General features: G+C 41.5%; 1 protein-coding gene across 2 annotated transcripts; it reads right to left on the minus strand.

Moving 5' to 3' along the window:
• Positions 1 to 633: 633 nt before the first annotated feature.
• On the minus strand, positions 634 to 18373 carry NPHS2 (NPHS2 stomatin family member, podocin). 2 transcript variants are annotated; one of them, XM_065893369.1, is made up of 8 exons: positions 18100 to 18373; positions 14097 to 14200; positions 10529 to 10601; positions 8846 to 8928; positions 6265 to 6468; positions 3485 to 3540; positions 2064 to 2142; positions 634 to 912 (listed from the first exon to the last, which is right to left on the minus strand). In XM_065893369.1, the coding sequence occupies exons 1-8, from the start codon at positions 18371 to 18373 to the stop codon at positions 634 to 636; spliced, it is 1152 nt and encodes a 383-aa protein (XP_065749441.1). The 2 variants fall into 2 exon arrangements, with proteins under 2 accessions (XP_065749441.1, XP_065749449.1); XM_065893377.1 differs by lacking the exon at positions 6265 to 6468.
• Between the last annotated feature and the right edge of the window lie 1840 nt (positions 18374 to 20213).

Below are 20213 nucleotides of genomic sequence, written 5' to 3' on the forward strand. Positions count from 1 at the left end.
GATGCTTCCTCAGATTTTAAGCCACATGTACCAGATAAATGTTTTTGTCCTTTTATTTCTCTATTTTAAAAAAGAGTCTCTATAAAAATAATTCCTTTTAAGTTCTTTAATTAGGTGTAAATTTTATATCCAGCCCAAGTACATCTCTTTTTCTTTCATTCACTCAGAAACACGGAAGTGCCACTTGCGTGGAGAGTTGGAGAGAAGCCTGCATCTCAAGATTACAACAGAGTGTGATAAGCATAATGATAGGGACATGTAGAAAGGGCTGTGGGAGCAACAAAGACCTTGCCAAAGGGGCCAGAGGGCATACAGCGAAAAGGACATTTGAACTACATCTGAAGTCAAAATTTAGCCACATATAGACTCAAAATTCTTTCCAAAGTAGAATGCTGGCTAAAGCTCTTTCCCATAATTACTCTGGTTAGATGATCCACCTAAGCATGTTATATGGCTTCTCTGTCATTACATGATTTCACTGTCTTCTCGTGTGTTGCTGCATTGTGACTTCATACATTCCAAGGGCATTCCACATGGCAACCAAAGGGCAGGAAGTGAGGACAGGGGGCCTTGCTTAGGGCTGTAGCTGTTATATGGCAGCCCTCTTTGCAGTCACATTATCCTTGTTTCCTCCTATAACATGGGAGAGTCTTTCTTTTTAGGGTTCAGTGGCTCAACAGGTTTGGAAGGATTTGGTAAAGGGATGCTTCCTTGAGTTCTACTGCTTGGAGAAGACAGGAAATTTAGCAAGTCAAATGGCAAAGGTAAAACCACTGTGGAAGGCTTCTCTGTGGACAAGGATTGCAGGGTGTGGAGGTACCGAAGCTGAACAGCAGCTGGAGTGCCTGATAGAATCTCGGCTGCCATCCTCAGGGACTCGGACGCAGCCTTCTCCCCTTCCGCAGCGATCATCTAGACAGGGGATGTGAAGAAAAGCAAAGTGATTTTTCTTCTTCACTCCATGAAGGTTTTAATCCTACTTAGTGTGACTCAACAAACAAGCACTAGTATCTACTGTGTGACAGGTGAGCAGACTATCTTTTGTTCTTAAGGATCTTGATTTAGGCAAGGAGATTACACTGTTAATTGTAATTTAGGGTAGAAGTTTTTAAGGGCCATGACAAGTATAGAGGAAGTGTTAGGGGAGTTACTATGTCTGGTGGGCCTTGGAAGAGTAGTAGGATTTTGCCATTTAGAGGAAAGGTTGGCCAGCATTCCAGGCAAAGACATGGAATCCTGAAAGAATGACTCCCAGCTCAGGTTAGCATTTCAGAAGAGAAAGCATGAAGCTCACCACCCAACTGTCACCTTAAAGTGGGCAAAGGGCACTGGACTCAGAGATCTAGAAGCAACTCTGCCCAGAGGACTGCCTTCTTCCTCCATCAAAGCTCCAAAGTTATCCACCCTCTTACATAGTTAGGGGTTTTTCTTTACGTACGTTCTGTTCTTTAAGGGAAATCCACCTCCCCTCCAGTCCTCATTTTCTCTTCCCAACACCCTTCCCACCCACACCTCAATCCTCAGGAGCTGCCGGCAGCCACATCTTCTCCCTGGCATGCCTGAGTAGAGGCCATGAGTAGCACAGCCTTCTCTCAGCTCTGGCGTGGAGGGAATTGGGCCCTGATCATGGTTGTCCCTCCAGAGCTTGTGCAGAGCTAGGGATACAGGTCGGGGTGTCATTAACCTAGAGGTGACAGGTGACTGCTATTACCCAGGGAAAGATGCCAGTGCTAGAGAAGAGGGATGGAGCGTGGGGAGATGCCTTTAGGGAGAGGGAGAAGGCAAGATTCAAGGAGGAGAAGGTCACTGTTACTAATAACTTCAGAGAGAGGGAGTAACAGGAAAAGAGACCTTACGTTGGTCAGTTAGGAGGCTGTTAACACACTTGAGGAGAGCAATTTTAATAGAGTGGTGTGGGCACAAGCCAGATTCCCCCCAGCGCCTGGATGAATAGGTGAGGAGCGAAGGGGAAATGTTCTCCATGAGGAGGCCTTCTTTTGGATTCTCTGGTGATCCTCAAGGAGCAGCTGTGCAGGAGGACGGCCTGCTCGGGGCTGGCTCACCCGCACTTTGGCCTGTCTCTGTGCTTCGGCCTCCACCGCCAGCGAGTGCTGCAGCCCGGCTGGCAACCTCACATCCTTACTGAAAGAGAAAGGGCATGGGTAGGTAGGTGTGCAGCGCTGCTTTTAGCAGCCGGGGCTTTCGTACAGACCTGCCACCTTCTCTGCTGTCATTTCACGACACACAGCGAATTCTGATTTAGCAGCGTGTGTGGCCCCCGACCTCTGCGCAGACAGTGGGCAGGGAAGAGCAGCTTCAGGGCAGTGCCTCAAATGCTGATTTTTCTTATCATTGATGCTATAGTAGAGTTATGGTTTTCTCTTTACAAGTGAAACAAATTTTGTGTTGATATACTACGAACATTTTCCCACTTAAAGTTTAATCTAAATCCCGGCTGTTAAATTTCAATAATGAAGAACAGCCTTGAAGAGCCGGACTATTAATAATGAGGGAAGTCATCTAAGTTTATAAAAGAGAACTGATTTTGAAAAGGGTAGAACTGACCAAATGAGAACAATACTTAACGTATTGCATGAAAGATACAAAATTGTATTTTCCCCCTGATTGTAACTATAAAAAAATACATAGATAGAAAAATGGGCAGTTCCTCAGAAAGTTAAATATGGAGTTACCATATGATCCAGTAATTCCACCCCTAGGTATATACCCAAGGGAAGTGAAAACATGTTCACACGAAAACTTGCACATGAATGTTCATTGCAGCATGATTCATAATGGTCCCAAAGTAGAAACAACCCAAATGTCCATCAACTGATGAGTAGATAAACAAAATGTGGTATAGCCAGCTGAACAATAGAAAAGTATTCGACCATAGAAAGGAATGAAGTACTGATTCATGCTACACCATGGTTGGATGCTGAAAACATTAAGGTAAGTGAAGGAAGCCAGGCTGAAAAGGCCACGGATTGTGTGATTATAATATTTATATTAAATTCCTGGAATAGCCAAATCCAGAGAGACAGAGAGCAGATTAGTGGTTGTCAGGGGCTAGGGGTTGAGGAGGCAATGAAGAATTCCTGCTTAGTGGATGCAGACTTTCTTTTGGAGATGATAAAAATATTCTGAAATTAGATGGTAGTGGTGGTTGCATCACTCTGTGAATATACTAAAAAACACTGAGTTGTAATTTAAAATGGTTAAAAGTGGTGAGTTTTACGTTATGTGAATTTTATCTTTAAAAAAGGTTTAAATCCATAGAAATATGAAAGTAATTTGCCCAGATGTTACAGTGGTTATGTTGTGGCTATGAGATAATAGGTAAATTTTTTTCTTTCTTCCAAATTTATGCTAATTTGGCTACAGTACTCATTCAATGAAAACAATTTTTCAAATAGAAGTTTTTAAATAAAACCAAAATATCTCCCTTTATCATATTGTTCTTCCTGGTTAATTTCCTACCCACATTTCTGTTCTCTCCACTTTGATTCCCCAAATACAGGTCACTGCATCCAAGGCAACCTGTGGAGGGAAGAGTTTAGATGTAAGAACCTCCGGGTGGGAGGAGAGCACCCCTATGCACCAATGGCCGTTGCACTGAGAAAGCACATTTCTTCTGAAAGGACATTATGTACTTCCCTGTTTTGTTTTAACATTATAGGGCCTTGCAAAAGTTGTTTAATTTGCACAGTGCCACTCAACAAATATTTGTGGAATTAAAGATGGTGTGGTAGGCTGACTAATGGCTCCTAAAGACATCCATGCCCTAATCCCTGGAACCTGTGAGTGTTACCCCAAAAGAGACTTTGCAGATGCAATTAAGTTCCAGGCTGTTGAAATGGGGAGTTTATCCTGGATCTTGCTGGTGGGCCCTAAAAGCCACTGCAAGTGTCCTTATAAGAGGGAAGTGGAGGGACATCTGGCTTCAGAAGAGGAGAAGGTGGTGTGATGATGGAAGCAGAGGTTGGAGTGCTGTACTTTTAAGATGGAGGAAGGGGCCATGATCTAAAGAATGCAGGTGGCCACCTGAAGCTGAAAAAGGCAAGGAAATGAATTCTCCTCTCAAAATCTCCAGAAGGAACCAGTCCTGCTGACTGACACCTTGACTCTGGCCCAGTAAAACTTCTTTTGGACTTCTGGCCTTCAAAACTGTAAGGTTGGGACTTCCCTGGTGGTCCAGTGGTAGTGAATCCGCCTTCCAATGCAGGGAACGCGGGTTCGATCCCTGGTCAGAGTACTAGGATCCCACGTGCTGCAGGGCAGCTAAGCCCGTGCGCCACAACCAAGAGCTTGCGCACCGCTACTAAGACCCGACGCAGCCAATAAATAAATAGATATATTTTTAAAAAACTGTAAGGTTAAATTGGTGGTGGTTTAAGCCATCAAGTTTGTGGTAATTTGTTACAGAAGCAATAGGAAATAATAGAGATGGTATATTTGTTAAATTTGTTCTAAAATGCATTTATTAGAGAACCAAAATCTTTAGTCTCTCTCTCGTATGATATTCTCTTCCATATAATATTCATTTACAGGTGCTTTCACTTCCTGTTGGTGGCACGCATCTTCCCCACCTCCCCATCCCAGGAGTGGGAAGAAAATGAATTGTGTGTTCTGGAAAGGGGGGCAGGGCATGGAGCAATATGCGGGCCATACTCTTTTTCCTTTTTAACTTATTTCTGATGATTTCTTGGTGGCTAGATAAATAGTTAGTGCATTGGGAACCCTGACAAGACTAATTTAGGGGGTTGATGGGAGGAAGGAATGTTGAAAAAGACTTCATAGAGGAGGTGACATCTTAAAGAACAATATGATTTTGCCTGTAGGGAAAAGGGAAATATTTGGTACAGAGGAACAGCCTAAGAGCAGGCATGGAAGCATAGACACACTGAACACTGGAGAAACACTAAGTCCGCTGGAGGATTAGATACACTGGGGGAAGGACAGCAAGAGGTGAGGCTACAACAGTTGGGTCATTTATCCACTCATCCAAAAACCCAGTATCTGACTGCTGTGTAACAGCCCCATGCCAGGTACTGAGGACAAAAGAGGAATAAAATATGACCCCTGACGTTATGGAGTTCATGGTATGGGAAGAAAAATGTGTAAATGCATAAATTATAATTCAACATAACAAGGGCAAGCTTGAATGTCGTGTCTGGACCTTATCCTTTATCCTTTGGAGGGGAGGGATGAACAGGAAGAGAGGCTGAAGGGACGGCAGAGGGGAGCAACGTGAGTGGTTTTTAAATTCCAGAGCAGAAACTCCCCTGTGTCTACTTGTTCTAACTTCTTCTCCTTTCAGCTTCTCTTATTTTCTGAATTCTTCCTTTTTCCACTAGGATGCTAGTCCCAGTTTTATCAGTGATGAATTGGACATGTCACGAACATTTGGTTACCTCATTTTCTCAGCTGTGTCTGCTCAGGCCCCATCAGGCACAATCATTATCAATGCCTTCGATCCTTAGTTCCTTCTATTGAGGTCTTCCTTCAGCCAGACTCCGAACTCAGTTCTGGGCTTGGGTGCCTCATGGCCTCAACGACAGGCTCCGTCACTGGTGGTAATTGCCACCCGACTGGCCAGCTGCCTAGAATGCTGCTTTGTTCTCGTCTCTCTTCTGAATACCTTTGCCAACTTGTCTTGGTAAGAAGTGAAGATGCCTACCCTGGTTGTGGGCAAGGTCGCTGAGCTTGCTGCCTGCGGCCTAGACGCTGCTGCTTGTGAGGCAGCTCTTGCTTTTCTCTCCCTCCTATCATTCCAACTCAATCAAATCTAGGTGATGGATTGGGTAATGAATCACATAAGGGTCTGTGACATCTTACCTCTTTTCATCTGAAAGTCTTATTTGAACTTATCATTATCTAACTTTGCTTGTTTCCCCAACTAGACTGTAAGGTCCCAAGATGCATTCCTTATCATCTCTGTGTCCCACCAACCCACCCTGTCCAGCCCCACCACCCCTGCCAGCTGCCACCCCCACCACCTTGTGCTATGTGGGCACTTTACAATGAGTCTAAAGCCACTATTTGTTTTGAGAACAAAAACTGTGGCAATGACTGACTAGTCAGCACAGATTGGGGACTATGATTGGCTCAGGGTCAATTTGGCAACCTCTTAACTGTCAGCTCCTTACAGGACGGTATCTTTGAATGCATGGCACATGGAAGATTCAGTAAATGGCCAATGAAGAAAGGAATAAAAGATAAAGGGATACTTCAGCATACTTGGTGTTAAATTCATCTAAGTACCTTTACATCTTGTGCAATGCTCTTCCTCTCTAGAAGAATTTCAGTGAGGGATCGATGTGCTAGGAGACGCTTCATGGTGGTCTGCACAAGGAATTGGACTGCTTTGGACACATGAGCAAGACTGCTTAGGAGAAGAGAGGCATTTTCCATTCGGTAGTAGCAGATGGCATCTATCTCCATTACAAACATGTCTTTGGTTACAACCTAGGCAGAAAAAAAATTTGGATGACAACCCTGATTCTTGGGTTCCTTTCCCACATGAGGATAGAGGAGCTAAATATGTTCAAAGGGTATTTTCTCAGCATAAGATGATGGTAAGGAGAAAGAGTAGTAGGCTCGCCCTTTAATCAAAATAGACGTGTTTTTCTTTTAAATTATGGAGTTTGTATTAAATACACTAAAGAACTCACAATTTAAAGGAATCTTGTTGTAAATCCTTTTGTAAAAAAAAAAATCAGGAATAATTTTCTTACATGAAAACACTCAGTTGATTGTATATCAAGTCTTTTAAAACCGATGCCAAAAAAATCTCCTAAAAGAGCAACATGTTCTGGGAAACAAGCGCTCAAATGTATTGAGTGTGCATTTAGAGGGCAGTTTGGTGATACATATCAAAAGCCCTAAAAGATGTATGTGTACAACATTTCCATTTTTAGACATTAATCACAAGGATATATTTCAAGGGTTTAGCTGCAAGGATATGATTCATAGTATTGCTTATTGTAATAAAAAAAGTAGAAATAATATCAACAATAGGGAATTAGTTGAGTAGATTCCAATTACTCAATTAGTTGAGTAAAATCCATACAATGAAATGCTGTGTGTCTGTTTAAAACAAAGAGGTAGAAACATAGGTAATATATGAAAAGGTGATAACAATAGATTTTTGAGTGAAAAAGACATGTTGCAAAATAGTATGTATGGTGTGATATATATATATATATATATATATATATATATATATATATATACAAACAAATGCACACACATATATGTCTGAAACTACAACCACATATATAGAAAAGTCTGAAAGGATACATTCTAAAATATCAACTCTATGGGTGATAGGGTTAGGTATAAGTTTTACTCCTTTTTATATTTTATTATATAAAATAAGCCTTTTAAAAGTATATTATTGTTATTCACATTTCCATTTACCAAAAGAAAGAATGAGAAAGAACCTCAGACTGAAAGTGGGAGACAGTTTAGGAAAGGCTTATAAATCTGAATCAGTAACAGGAAAGTCTAGATGTTATCTCTACATTTAACTTTTAATTGTGGTAAAATACACAAAACATCAAATTCACCATCTTAACCATTTTTAAGTGCACAATTCAGTAGTGTTAAGTACATTCACATTGTTGGGCCACCAGTGTCCAGAACTCTTTACATCTTGCAAAACTGAAAACTGGTGAACAATTCCCCATTCTCTCCTCCTGGCAGTCCCCACAACCCTCATTCACTTTCTGTTACTCTGAATTTCACTACTCTATGTTCCTCATATAAATGGAATCATACAGTATTTGTCTTTTTGTGACTGGCTTATTTCACTTGGCATACTTTTCTCAAGGTTCAGCCATGTTGTAGTATATGCCGGAATTTCTTTCCTTTTTAAGGCTGATTATTATTCCATTGTCGGCATATACATTTTGTTTATCTATTCAGCCATCAGCGGGCACGTGGATTGCTTCCACCTTTTGGCCATTGTGAAAAAAAATGATGCTATGAACATAGGTATACAAACGTCTCTTCAGTACCCTGCTTTCAATTCTTTGGCATTTATACCCAAAAGTAGAATTGGTGGATTATATGGTAATTCTATTTTTAATTTTTTGAGGAACTGTCATACTGTTTTCTACAGTAGCTGCACCATTTTACCTTCCCACCTACAGTATACAAGGGTTCCAATTTCTCTACATCTTTGCCAACACTTATTATTTTCTGTTTTTTTCTTAATAAGAGCCATCCTGATAGATGTGAGGTGGTATCTCATTGTGTTTTTGATTTGCATTTCTCTGATGATTAGTGATGTGGAGCACTGTGTTTTTTGGCCATTTGTAGATCTGCTTTGGAGAAATGTCTATTCAAGTCTGTATTGAAATGTCTATTCAAGTCAAGTATATATACTATCTACCATATATGGAGGACAATCTGCTTTACTCAAAGTCATCTGATTTAAATATTAATCTTATCTAAAAAAATACCTTAACAGCAACATCTAGATGTATTTGACCAAATATCTGGGTACCATGGCTTAGCCAGGTTGACACATAAAATTAACCATCACAAAGGCCTTTGTCCATTTTTAATTGGATTGTTTGCTTTCTTGTTGTTGAGTTATAAGATTTTATATATTCTGGATATTAACCTCTTATCAGATATAGTATTTCCCATTCTGTAAGTTGCCTTTTCATTCTGTTGATTGTGTCCTTTGTTGTAAAGGAGTTTTAAATTTTGATGTAGCCCATATCTCTTTTTCTTTTCTACTTTTGAGCAAAAATAGTCATTTTCCTCTGGGCCAGAAGTGGTAGCTTGGCCAGGGAAAGTGTAGAAAGAAAGCAAAATCCACCACTTGGCTTACCTCATGAAAGGGTATCTCCAAGGTTTGGAGGCGAAGGTCAACCTTGTGGTAGGTATCCAGGCAGGGCAAAAAGAAGAAAAGGCCTAGAAGAGGGGGCAGGGGAAGTGACAGGTGAATGGCCAGCATGGAGGCCATTTGGGGTTCACTCTTTTGGCGTCAAGTTGCATGTTGCATTGCTTTTCTTAGCCTCCAACTGCCCATAGACCTCCCCATATCCCACCTCCACCCATGGTGTGTTTGCTGTTACTAAGGCTACCAAATAATTTGTTGTTCAAGCTGGGGCACTTTTGAGGGTGAAAGGAGAGCACTATTATGACTTACACCAGGATAACAGGCATAAACAGGGATTATCCCCAGCAAAATGGGCTATATGGTCACCTTGGTCATGGTGCTGACCTGTCCAGATATTGGGTTACACATCTGTCTCCTTCACTAGATTTAAACTCTATAACGAGAGCATCTTACGCATTCCTGTTAGTCTTAGTGCCTTTTAGGTGCTCTGTAAAACTATTTCTTGAATCCACGTGTGTAAGAACTTTAGAGCCAGCAACCTCCATGTGGTATTTCTTAAAATGTGAGCCCCAAAGGAATCAGAATAGCAACATCATGATACCAGCCTTCTGGTTGGCTAGTTAGTCCTCACCCACCCAATATAATGTAGAGGGTCAATGTGCAATCAATATTTTAGATTGATTTACTGAGATTTTCTGAGAGACCATTGGACACTGTAGGCTTGTAGAAGAGCCAAAGCTTTGTTGGAATCAGCAGTACCTCAAGCACCCATGATCTCCCTGAGGAGCCACCCAGCTACTAGCCCTTCTCAGACCCAATCGAGAAGGATACCAAAAACTAGAACCAGAACAAGGCAGTCCCTGTTCTGGAACTACAGGGTCTGGTTCTATTTTTGTGTGAACCAATCTGTTGGCTCTGAATCTTCAAACTGATTTGTGTCTCCTAGTCTGGTGTCTATTCTCTATCTGTTTCTGTAGAGCTGGCTTGGAACTTGGACCCTTTCCAATCTGTGCACAGTGGGACTTTGCTTCTTCTCATGTCTTCCTGGATTAGCTCTTCAAACCCCAACTATTAGACTTTTCAGACTAACGATACTTCTATCTGTGCCCCATAATCAGCTTGGACTTCTGGATACAAACTCTGTAAGACTTTAAGGTCCTAGAGACTAGAGACCATGTCTAATTCATCCATCTTCATATCCTTTGTAGTTAAACAATGAAACACGGGAAGTGCTTAATCTACGTTTCTTAAATTTCCATGAACTGAAGGCCAATTTGTTACTTGGATGCTGAACTTTGCCTATCTAGTCTGGTGTGTTCTGATTCCCTGGATCCTGAACTAGCTCAGTTTTGCTCTGAGAATTCACAGGACTCAGACCACTTACATGTTCTACTCAAACCAGTGCCTGGTCTTAGGTCCTAGCCTACTTGCTACTCCAGCCAGCCTGGCCCTGGCATTCAGCTTTTTGCATCCACTCTCTCTTTTGGTCACTGTGACCTGGTAGTAATGCTCTCTGAAGAATTTCTTAATAACCTGTGTTACAAGTAACAGATTGAAAAATGAAGATATCATGAATCAAGTTACTTCATGTAATATGAGAGCTGTATTACAGACATGCATGGATTGAAGAAATTGGCAAGTCTCTGGGGGAGTAAAAAAGATCATTCTTACCAGGGCCTTTGGCTCTTCCAGGAAGCAGATGTCCCAGTCGGAATATAATTACTCTCTCATACTCCTGTATAACCTAAAGGAAAATTTAATACTTTTGAATCACTCCAAGAGATTAAAATGAAGTCCTCAGAAGACCCTGGTGTGAGAGTGATCCTAGGTATCAGAAATCTTTTGCTTTGAGAACCAAGAAAAAATTTCTGTTTATACTTACATTTCTAAAATATATACTTAGTAAATGAAAAATTTCAGAAACCAATGAAAAAGTATAAAATTTTTGAGACTGTGGACAGATTTTGATTAGAGAGTCATGGTTATCTAAAAAATAATTGGTTCCACCAAATCAAAGTAGTCACAGCATATTTAATCTTGTATATTGCCGTGATTGATGCATTATGAGCTTTTACATGTATCACTCATTAGCTATTTACAGACCTTACGGCAGCCATGCAGGTGCTCAGATCACCCTTCAGGAAGAGCCTGTAGCCAACTATATGTTGTCTGTAGGAGATACACTTTCTATTTAAATATACAAATAGGTTGAAAGTAAAAAGATAGAAAAAAATATACCACACAAAGAGTAACCAAAAGAGAGTAGGAGTGACTATACCGATATCAGACAAAATGAAGTTTAAAACAAACATGCAAAAATGTTACTAGTGATAAAGAGGGACATTGTGTAATGATAAAATGGCCAATGTGTTAGGAAAGTATAACAATGGTAAACATATATGTACCTAAAAATAGAGTTCCAACATATATAAAACAAAAACCAAAAGAACTGAAGGTAGATATAGACAATTCAATAATAAAAGTTGGAGACTTTACTATCCCACTTTCAATCATGGATAAAACAACTAGACAGAAGGTCAACAAGGAAAGAAAAGACTTGAACAACACTATAAACAAATTAAACCTAACAGATAGCTATGCATAACTCCACCCAACAATAGCAGAATAGATATTCTTTCAAGCACACATGAAACATCTCCAGGATAGACCATATGCTGGGCCATAAAAAAAACTCAATAAATTTAAAAGGATTGAAACCACTGTAAGTATATTCTCTGATTACAATGGAATGAAATTAGAAATTGATAACAGAAGGAAATTTGGGAAATTCACATATATATGGAAATTAAACCACACACTCTAAAATAACTGATAGGTCAAAGAAGATATCACAAAAGAAATTTAAAAACACTTTGAGGGACTTCGCTGGTGGCGCAGTGGTCAAGAATCCGCCTGCCAATGCAGGAGACATGGGTTCGATCCTGGTCCAGGAAGATCCCACACGCCGTGAAGCAACTAAGCCTGTGTGCCACAACTACTGAGCCTGCGCCCTAGGGCCTGCGAGCCACAACTATTGAAGCCTGCGAGCCACAACTATTGAAGCCTTTGTGTCTAGAGCCTATGCTCCACAACAAGAGAAGCCACCACAGTGAGAAGCCTGTGCACTGCAACAAAGAGTAGCCCCTGCTTACTGCAACTACAGAAAGCCCGCACGCAGCAACAAAGACCCAATGAAGCCAAAAATAAATAAAATAAATAAATTTTAAAAATGCTGTAAATTCAGAACACAATGATAAATAAAGTTTATTAAAAAAAAAACAAAACACTTTGAGATGAATGAAAACAAAACCTCAAGATACCAAAACATGTGGGATGCAACTAAAGTGGTGCTTAAAGGAAAATTTATAGCTGTAAATGCCTATAACAAAAGAGAAGAAATATCTCAAAATAATACCCTAATTTTCTACCTTAATGTACTGGAAATAGAAGCACAAAGTAAACCCAAAGTAAGCAGGAAGAAGAAAATAAAGATTAGAGTGGAAATAAATGCAATAGAAAATAGAAAAGCATCAGAGAAAATCAACTGACCCAAAAGTGGGTTCTTTGACAAGATCAACAAAATTGACAAATACTTAGCGAGACTGAACAAGAGAAGAGAGAGGAGATTCAAATTGCTGAAATCAGGAGTCAAAGAGGAGTGACAGAGACATCACTACTGTCCTTACAGAAATAAAAAAGATTATAAAAGAAAAAATTGTGAACAACTATATAACAACAAATTAGATAACAGGTGAAATGGACAAATTCCTACAGAGTCATAAACTATCAAAACTGACTCGAGAAGAAAAAGAAAAATGAAAAAGACCCAGAATTAAAAGATTGAATTAGTAGTTTAAAAATTTCCCACAAAGAGAAGTCCAGGACCAGATGGCTTCACTGGTAAATTCTGCCAAATATTTAAAGAGGAATTAATACCAGTTCTTCACAAATTCTCCCAAATAATAGAAGAGGAGGGAAATCTTTCCAACTCATTATCTGAGGCCAGTATTACCCTGATACCAAAACAAGACAGTGATATCTCAAGACAAGAAGATTACAGACCAGTATCTCTCATGAATATAAATGCAAAAATCCTCAACAAACAACCAGCAACTTGACTCCAGTAACATATAAAAAGGATTATACATCATAACCAAGTGGGACTTATTCTAGGAATACACAGTTGATTTAACATCCAAAATTCAATGAATGTAATACACCATATTAACAGAATAAAGGGCAAATACCATGTAATCATCTCAATGGGGGAAGAAAAGGCATTTGACAAAATCCAACACCCTTTCACAAAGACGAAGGAGAAGAAGAGGAAGGAGAGCTTGTGTGGAGAGTGAAATCGGCCACAGCCCCAGCAGCATCTGTAGCGTTCCAGCCAAGGACATGCTCTTCCCTGACAGCTCCGGCCAATGACTAAGAATGGCAGGGATACAAGGGCTTGGCCATTTCTGCCCATTGTGAGACTCATCTATGAGGCAAACTTTGCTCTGGAGTTCCCTTTCAGTCTGGCCAAGACTTTCTTGGAGGTATCCCGCAGTCTGAGGCACTCTCTGTCCAATCCTTCCTTCCCCTTCTCACATCACAGGTGTCAGATCTGCATCATCGTCTGAAGGTTTTCCCTGCCTACTCTTATTCTCTCTCCCCTTAATCTTTCACAGACCGTGCCACCCCATAAATCTCTTGCACTTCTAATTCCATCTTGGTATGTGCTTCCCAAACTGACATAGGTCTTCATTTACTTCAGGGACAGCCATGTGTAACCACCTGTGGGCCCAAGATAATTATCATCTGTGGTCTATAGAAGCTGCCTGAGAAGTTTCCTGGAGGTGTCAGGAGTAGGCATCATGACCTCTTCTGGGCTGGTCTTTGTGTTATAGAGTGTAGATGAACTAGACATAGCTCCTGTCCTGAAGGGGCTCTCAGTCTAATGGCAGAGATTGTGTATCCACAAATATTATACATGTGGTAATTGCTAGAATTGATGTGAAAGTAGGATGACACGAGAGCACAAGGAAGGGAATGACAGTCTGGAGGAGTCAAGAAAGGCTTCACAGTTATCTCTGAGCAGGTATAAAGAGTAAGAGCTCTCCTGGAAGGTGAGTGGGAGTGAGGGCATTCAATGCAGAGCAGACAGCATGTACCAAAACACAGAAATGAGAGTGGACATGGTTTGGTCAGTGAGAGGCACCAGGAAATTACTTATTGGGTCCTCATGGAATCTCACCTTTATGCAGAACCAGATAGAAAAAGGGAAGGTCACAATGACGAAGAGCAGGGATGTGAGGACAAGAAGCCACTCACAAGCCCCTAAACTGGAAGACTTGGTACCTTAAAAAAAAAAAAAAAAGCAAAAGAATAATTATATTGGAACTTCACCATATTCACTGACTAGCACCTCTAGTCCGGTCCTTGGTATTAGGGTCAGAGCAGTTTGCCGACGTTGCTGGAAATAATGGAACGAGCTGTCTATCAGCGTGGTCAGTTCCCAGAGCCCGGGGCGCGGTCTGTGTGAAGGGCTTTGTGGGCAGATGGAAGGTGGAGCAGGCTCCTGGAAAGGCAGTGGAGGGTACACTGGAACAACCACAGAATCTGGGCAGAAGGTCTGGGTTCTGGTTCTGGCTCCACCGTTTTCTGTCCAAATGACCTTAAGCAAGGTACACAACCTCTCAGTTTCCTCATCTATTCAAGGAAATGCTATTGCATAACTATTTCATAATAACTATCTCGTGGAATAGCTCATATCTCTGGCATAAGAATGAAATGACATATAAATATAAAAGCACTGAACTGTGTTTTTTTACATGTCTGGTGTTGTCATTTAAAACTCATGTTTACCTAGTGGTAACTGCTACAAAAGTACTTTTTCTATCTGAGCCCCTCTTAAATAGGTACCTTAAAAATACACGATCAATGAAATTGCTACAAAATAGATTTACGTTCCAAAGGCACTTAGCATTACTAAGGTTCCATTTAAGTCTTTATTTTTCATTGTGAAAAGCAGATTGCTGTCAACTTTGTTAGACACGATTGGCTTTACTTTTGAGCTATCCATTTCCAACTAGAGGACAGAAGCTGTGCTCCTTTTATATGCATGTGCCAAAAAGGCATACACACACACATACACACACACACACACACACACACACACAGCCATACTTAGATGATATTTCCTTAGTATCCTCTAGAAGTATAATTTTGAGAAAAAACAGGACCCTTTGTCCCTCTCTGCATAGTTTCTTCTATTTGAAGTGGTTCAAACCATATGTGTCCAGAGGTTCATCTTCCCTGAAATTACAGCTCCATCTACCACTTGCCCCAATATCTGAAATTCCTCCATGAGAGCCCCTTCTTTGGCTTCAGGTGTGGATCTTTAGACAGTCTTTGAAAATCACCTATATGGGGTAATATTAGCCCATTTGTGCCTATAAAAAAGTGATATGGAACTGAAGTTCAGGCCATCCAGGTTGCTTGGGTGATAAATGAAATGGTATCAGGGAAAATTCAGTCTCAAGCACATAAGCTTCTTGGGGCCTTGTCTTGTTTAAACCATGTCCCAGGACTGGAATAGTGCCTGACACATACAGGTGCTCAATAAATACTTGTTGAATGTAGGAAGGAAGGAGAAGTGATACTGAAAATGATTTAAATGTAATGGTTATAGAAATCTCAAGAATTTTAATCCACAGGTACTAGAAAACTGGCCAAAGGGATACTATTTGTCAGTTTAAAAATCTTATAGAGGAATAGAAGGTGACTAAAGATTAGAAATGGTGAAAATCTATTTTTAAGGGATGGGAAGGAAATGGATAACTAATTAGTAGGCCTGAAAATTTGATTTCCATTCTTGCAAAATAACTGGAAAGGTCATCACCAAATTGATGTGCCATTTACTCGAAGAGGGCAGATACACAAGCTGCACCAGCACAAAACCAAATTCGGTGCTAAATGCCAATGTATGGCAGTTCCTAAATGGTGTCCCACGGAACACTAATCCTCCAGGGCGCTCCACAAAGCAAGTGTTCCTGGAGCAAACAAGTTTAGGAAATATTGTGTACTGTATCTCACTCCTGGAGCTTCCCAATAGTCACTGGCATATTGAAGCTAGGAGAATCCCTGCAGCAAAGAAGCATTCTTAGCTTTGTTTAACCTAGTATTTCCCAAACATTTGACCAGGCGATGTCTCCTCCAAGCAAATTCATGTTCTATGGAATTTATTTCTCATGCAACCTACTCTGGGAGATGCAGTTTTGAGAGAGGTGTTTCTATAAACATCTTATTAGTTTTTGCAATATTCTTCCCTAAAAGCAGTAACAGTGTTATTGCCATGTTTAGTAGCTTATAAATATATTTCATTTGCCAGTGGTAACCATGGTAAGTAAAAATAAATAAATGCACATACCAACAAAATTTATATTTTATAAGTGAAGAAAGTCCTCAAAATTCCTTCATACCCTAGTTAGGGATGTGAACAGAAAACTAATATGTATACCCAAATCTAACTTGAAGCTTTACTCACAAAATATTATTCTCTTAGAATGAGTTCCTTGAATATCCAATTTGTTTAGTGTAAGTGAATAGTGTAACACTACATGTTAAAGCAGGAAGCGCCTTGAGATACGACAGTCTGAGAATCCTCAACATTTCAGTAAAATGAAGCTTCTCTTAGTTTCTCCCAAATCTTAGGTAGCCTGGCTGTGGGAATGTGGTACTAGTGAGGAGGAGAGGGGATGTTGATGTGTCTGTTCCCCTTTCCTCTGGGAGCCACAGAAACCTCCCAGACAAGGGCTCAGCAAGGGTGTCTCATCCTTAATGGGCTCATCCATTGCTTGCGGGGGCCTGAAGCTCTAGTCACTTTATAGCTGAACAGACTGAGGCCCACAAGGTGAAGCTACTAGCCCAAGGCCACAGCTAGTTGGTGGCAGTGCTGGAACCATGACCAGAAATCAGGGGCAGCACCCTGCAAGGATGGGCTTTTCAATAAGACTGTTTTATTCTGGAATGCTGGCTTCTCCACTTCCCACCTGTAGGTCTTGGGCAAGTTATTTAATTTCTCAGCATTTTTTCTCATCTGTGACACGGGAATGATAATACTCAGTAAAACACCTAGCATGTGCCTGGCACACAGTAGGAGCTCCAAAAATGGGGCTCCCTTCCTTCCCTGCCCCACCCATGTGGTCTGAAGCACAATACTTACAGACCTCTAACCTCAGCACTACTGTAGCAGTGAATCCAATAACCCTTTAATGACCAGAATTTTCTGACCCATGAAAGGGCATCAGTTAGGCAAAACAGCATTAACATGGTCAACATAAACTACATCCCAACTGCTGGAATCTTTCTCAAGTCATAGCTTTCAGTGCTACAGCATATAGGGCAGTGCTGGTAGCCAGGAGATGTTAAAATTTCATAGTCAGCAGAAAGTAGTATAACACACTATTCCTTATTTACCTTCCTTTAAACCTCCCTCACCCTGAAATTAAGGTGTAATGCGTTTTTTCTTCCACTCATCATAGAAAGGATTGGAAGCAGATAAATTTGTTCCTAAGAGTTGCTTCACCTGCAGAAGCTAAAGAGACACCTTTCCCTGTGATTCCCTCCCTTTGGTCTAACTTGCCTCTTTTAGCTTGCAAGGGTGTTTTTTTTCTTTCCCTCCAGGCTTTGCGCAAGATAAGTGCTTCCAGCGTCTTATTTTATCCTCACAATTACCCTCTGAGGTGGGTAGTATTGCTGTCCCCATTTGATACATGGTTAAGTCCCTGACTATGATCAAATAGTTAGCTAAGATTCAAACTGAGATCTAGCTTTTCTCTACTTGGCTCTGCTGCCTCTACTTTTTAGAAAGTATGATCACTGCAAAGTGTAAAATACTTTTAGGAAAGTCTGATGAGGAGAGGAGAATAAGCTACATAGTTGCCCTGAACCACGTTGATTGGTCCCCAGCCTGGATCACACTCCCTCCCACCTCCCATCCATGGCTGACCCCTGAGAACAGCGGTATTTAGCTGATGTTATTTGTATTTCTTCTGATGCATTTTGGTCTCCACCACAGAGGGGTTGGTGGGTCCTATCTCGCGTCTTTCATTTCCTGGGAAGCTGAGCAGGTCCAGCAGGCTGCTCTGGCCTCGGAAGCTCTCAGTGCGGTGCCTCATTGCACCTTAATTGACATCCCTTGGGTACCACTTGGAAAGGCCGCACCCCCTCCCGGGGCCTCAGCCTGACCGCTGTACCTTCCTCGGGCCGCTCGCTCTCCAGCAGCGCCACCACCTCGGTGCCCTCCTCGCCAGAGCCCCGGACCTCATCCACGTCCACCACGGTGGCTGCAGGCGCTCGGGGCTCACCCGAGCTCCCTGCCCGCCCGAGGGCCATCTGCTCCGGCCCGGCGTCCCGGCGCCCGCGGCCTCTGCCGCCCCTCTCAGCCTTCGCCCTCTTGTTCTCTTTGTGGGCGGACCCGCTGCCTCTCCCGTGGGCCTCTCTGGAGGAGCTCCGAGCCCTTTTCTCCATCCTCAGAACGACCGAATCCAGGAGCGCAGTTCCTGCAAAGTCGCTGGCAGGGATGCGGGGCGCGTCCCGAGGGGACTATAGTGACCTTGGGCGGGGGCGGGACCTGGGCGGTGGGCAGGCGGGGCTCTGCTCGGGGTGAAACCCGGCAGCTGTTTCTCAGGGGGGCTGTGGACAGGGCGCGCCACCGCTGAGACTTGGTGCCACCTTCAACACTGAGTTTTTGTGAAAACCCATGTGCCAATTTATGGCGTTTTAAAATGTGTTTCTAGAGACGAAAATTTGAGCTGAAATACTACGGAGGCCCGCAAACCGCTGAAGGTGCGATGGCATTTTGCTTTATGATTTGTAAATATCGTATAGAATGGGGTATGTGGTCCTCGCTTAAGACTAAAGAGCTTACAGGAAAGAAAAGGTCGTCCAGTTAGGGTAACTTTAAGGTAAAATTAGAAACTTCTCCCCAAGCAACCCCGTCTTCCCCCTTAAGATCTTCCCAAGGTTACCTTTCCTCTTTCCCCTAATTTATTTTATATCCTGGCCCTACTCTTTCTGCTGAGATTTTCACTGGTAAAGGTGTTGACTGACTACTCCTAGGAACATTTAGGTTTTAAAAGGGGGAAGGAGAGGAAAATTCTCCCAGAACTCACTCTCTCTCTCTCTCTCCAGACCTCTTCTCTCTCTTATGTATATTTCTTTATTTTTACTAATTTATTATTATTTTTATTAATGCTTAAGCCTGTTGATGATGTTACTTCTTGAAGAATCAGAAGGGAAGGGATCTGATTTAACTTCTGTTTTAGGAAAGGAACACTTTTGTCCTTGGCTAGGCTCTGTTCCCATGCTTCTTTGATGAAGGCAGGAGTGTTGCTTTTTTAAGGTTCACTGGCCATGCTCCATCCAGCAGCAAACCGGGGTAGCTGCCCCACCCACCTGCATCTGAGGAAATTGAAACATTGAATAGATCTATTTCTTTTTTATTCTCTATTAGTAATTTCTCACTGAATGCTAGGTTGGTCTAGACAACCATTCAAAGTAGAGATTCATGACTCTACTCAGATAGCTCAGATCACATTATTGTATTGTTCACTTACTTTAAATTTTTCAGTATTTATTGAGTTCACATAGTGATAGCTTTTTCTCCTCTCAAAAAGTTTTATTAAAGAATGAGGACCTGAAGTAACTCAAATTGACTCTGGAGAAACTATTCCATTTCTTTCTTCCATATATGCCATACTAGGCCACTGGGAATAAAGTAATGAAAAGATTAGTAATAAAGTAACTTAAATAGATTTGTTTTTTACTCTCTAAACCTGATTATTATTATAGGGAGAACAAATGTTTCCTCTCAAGGGCCTGACTCAATTAATAGTTGCTGCCCAGAACACTACACTGAAAAAAATTCTGAAGCTGCATTTGGCCCATAGGGGGAAAAGTATCATGATTATTTAGTATTCACTCAAAATTAATAGTTGATATTTAACATAATTAGTTTTTTTATCATCCTGAAAACATTTCTCTATTTGGAAAAGCATGAAACTGTAGCATTTATTGATTTTTTTTCTCAGCCTTTGATTCTGTTATGAATTAATTTGATCTAGAGTCCTAGTTATAAACTCTTAAACTAAAATTGTACCTCAATTTTTGATCCAAGAATTGGCAGAATAGTTGGCCAAATGACATTCTCAACAGCCCTGGGGGCTTCCCTGGTGGCGCAGTGCAGTGGTTGAGAGTCCGCCTGCCGATGCAGGGGACGTGGGTTCGTGCCCCGGTCCGGGAAGATCCCACATGCCGCAGAGCGGCTGGGCCCGTGAGCCATGGCCGCTGAGCCTGCGCATCCGGAGCC

This window comes from Phocoena phocoena, chromosome 1, assembly GCF_963924675.1.
Source record: "Phocoena phocoena chromosome 1, mPhoPho1.1, whole genome shotgun sequence".
Classification (NCBI taxonomy): Eukaryota; Metazoa; Chordata; class Mammalia; order Artiodactyla; family Phocoenidae; genus Phocoena; species Phocoena phocoena.

Bases quoted from the DNA above. Each gene is read 5' to 3' on its own strand.
- NPHS2 (XM_065893369.1), bottom strand. From the start codon at position 18,373: ATGGAGAAAAGGGCTCGGAGCTCCTCCAGAGAGGCCCACGGGAGAGGC. The intron at 14,201-18,099 runs GTACAGCGGTCA...TTTTTTTTTAAG, and splicing joins GAGCGAGCGGCCCGAGGAAG to GTACCAAGTCTTCCAGTTTA. The intron at 2,143-3,484 runs GTGGGTAGGAAA...TTTCTCTTTCAG, and splicing joins AAAGTGGAGAGAACAGAAAT to TAAGGATGTGAGGTTGCCAG.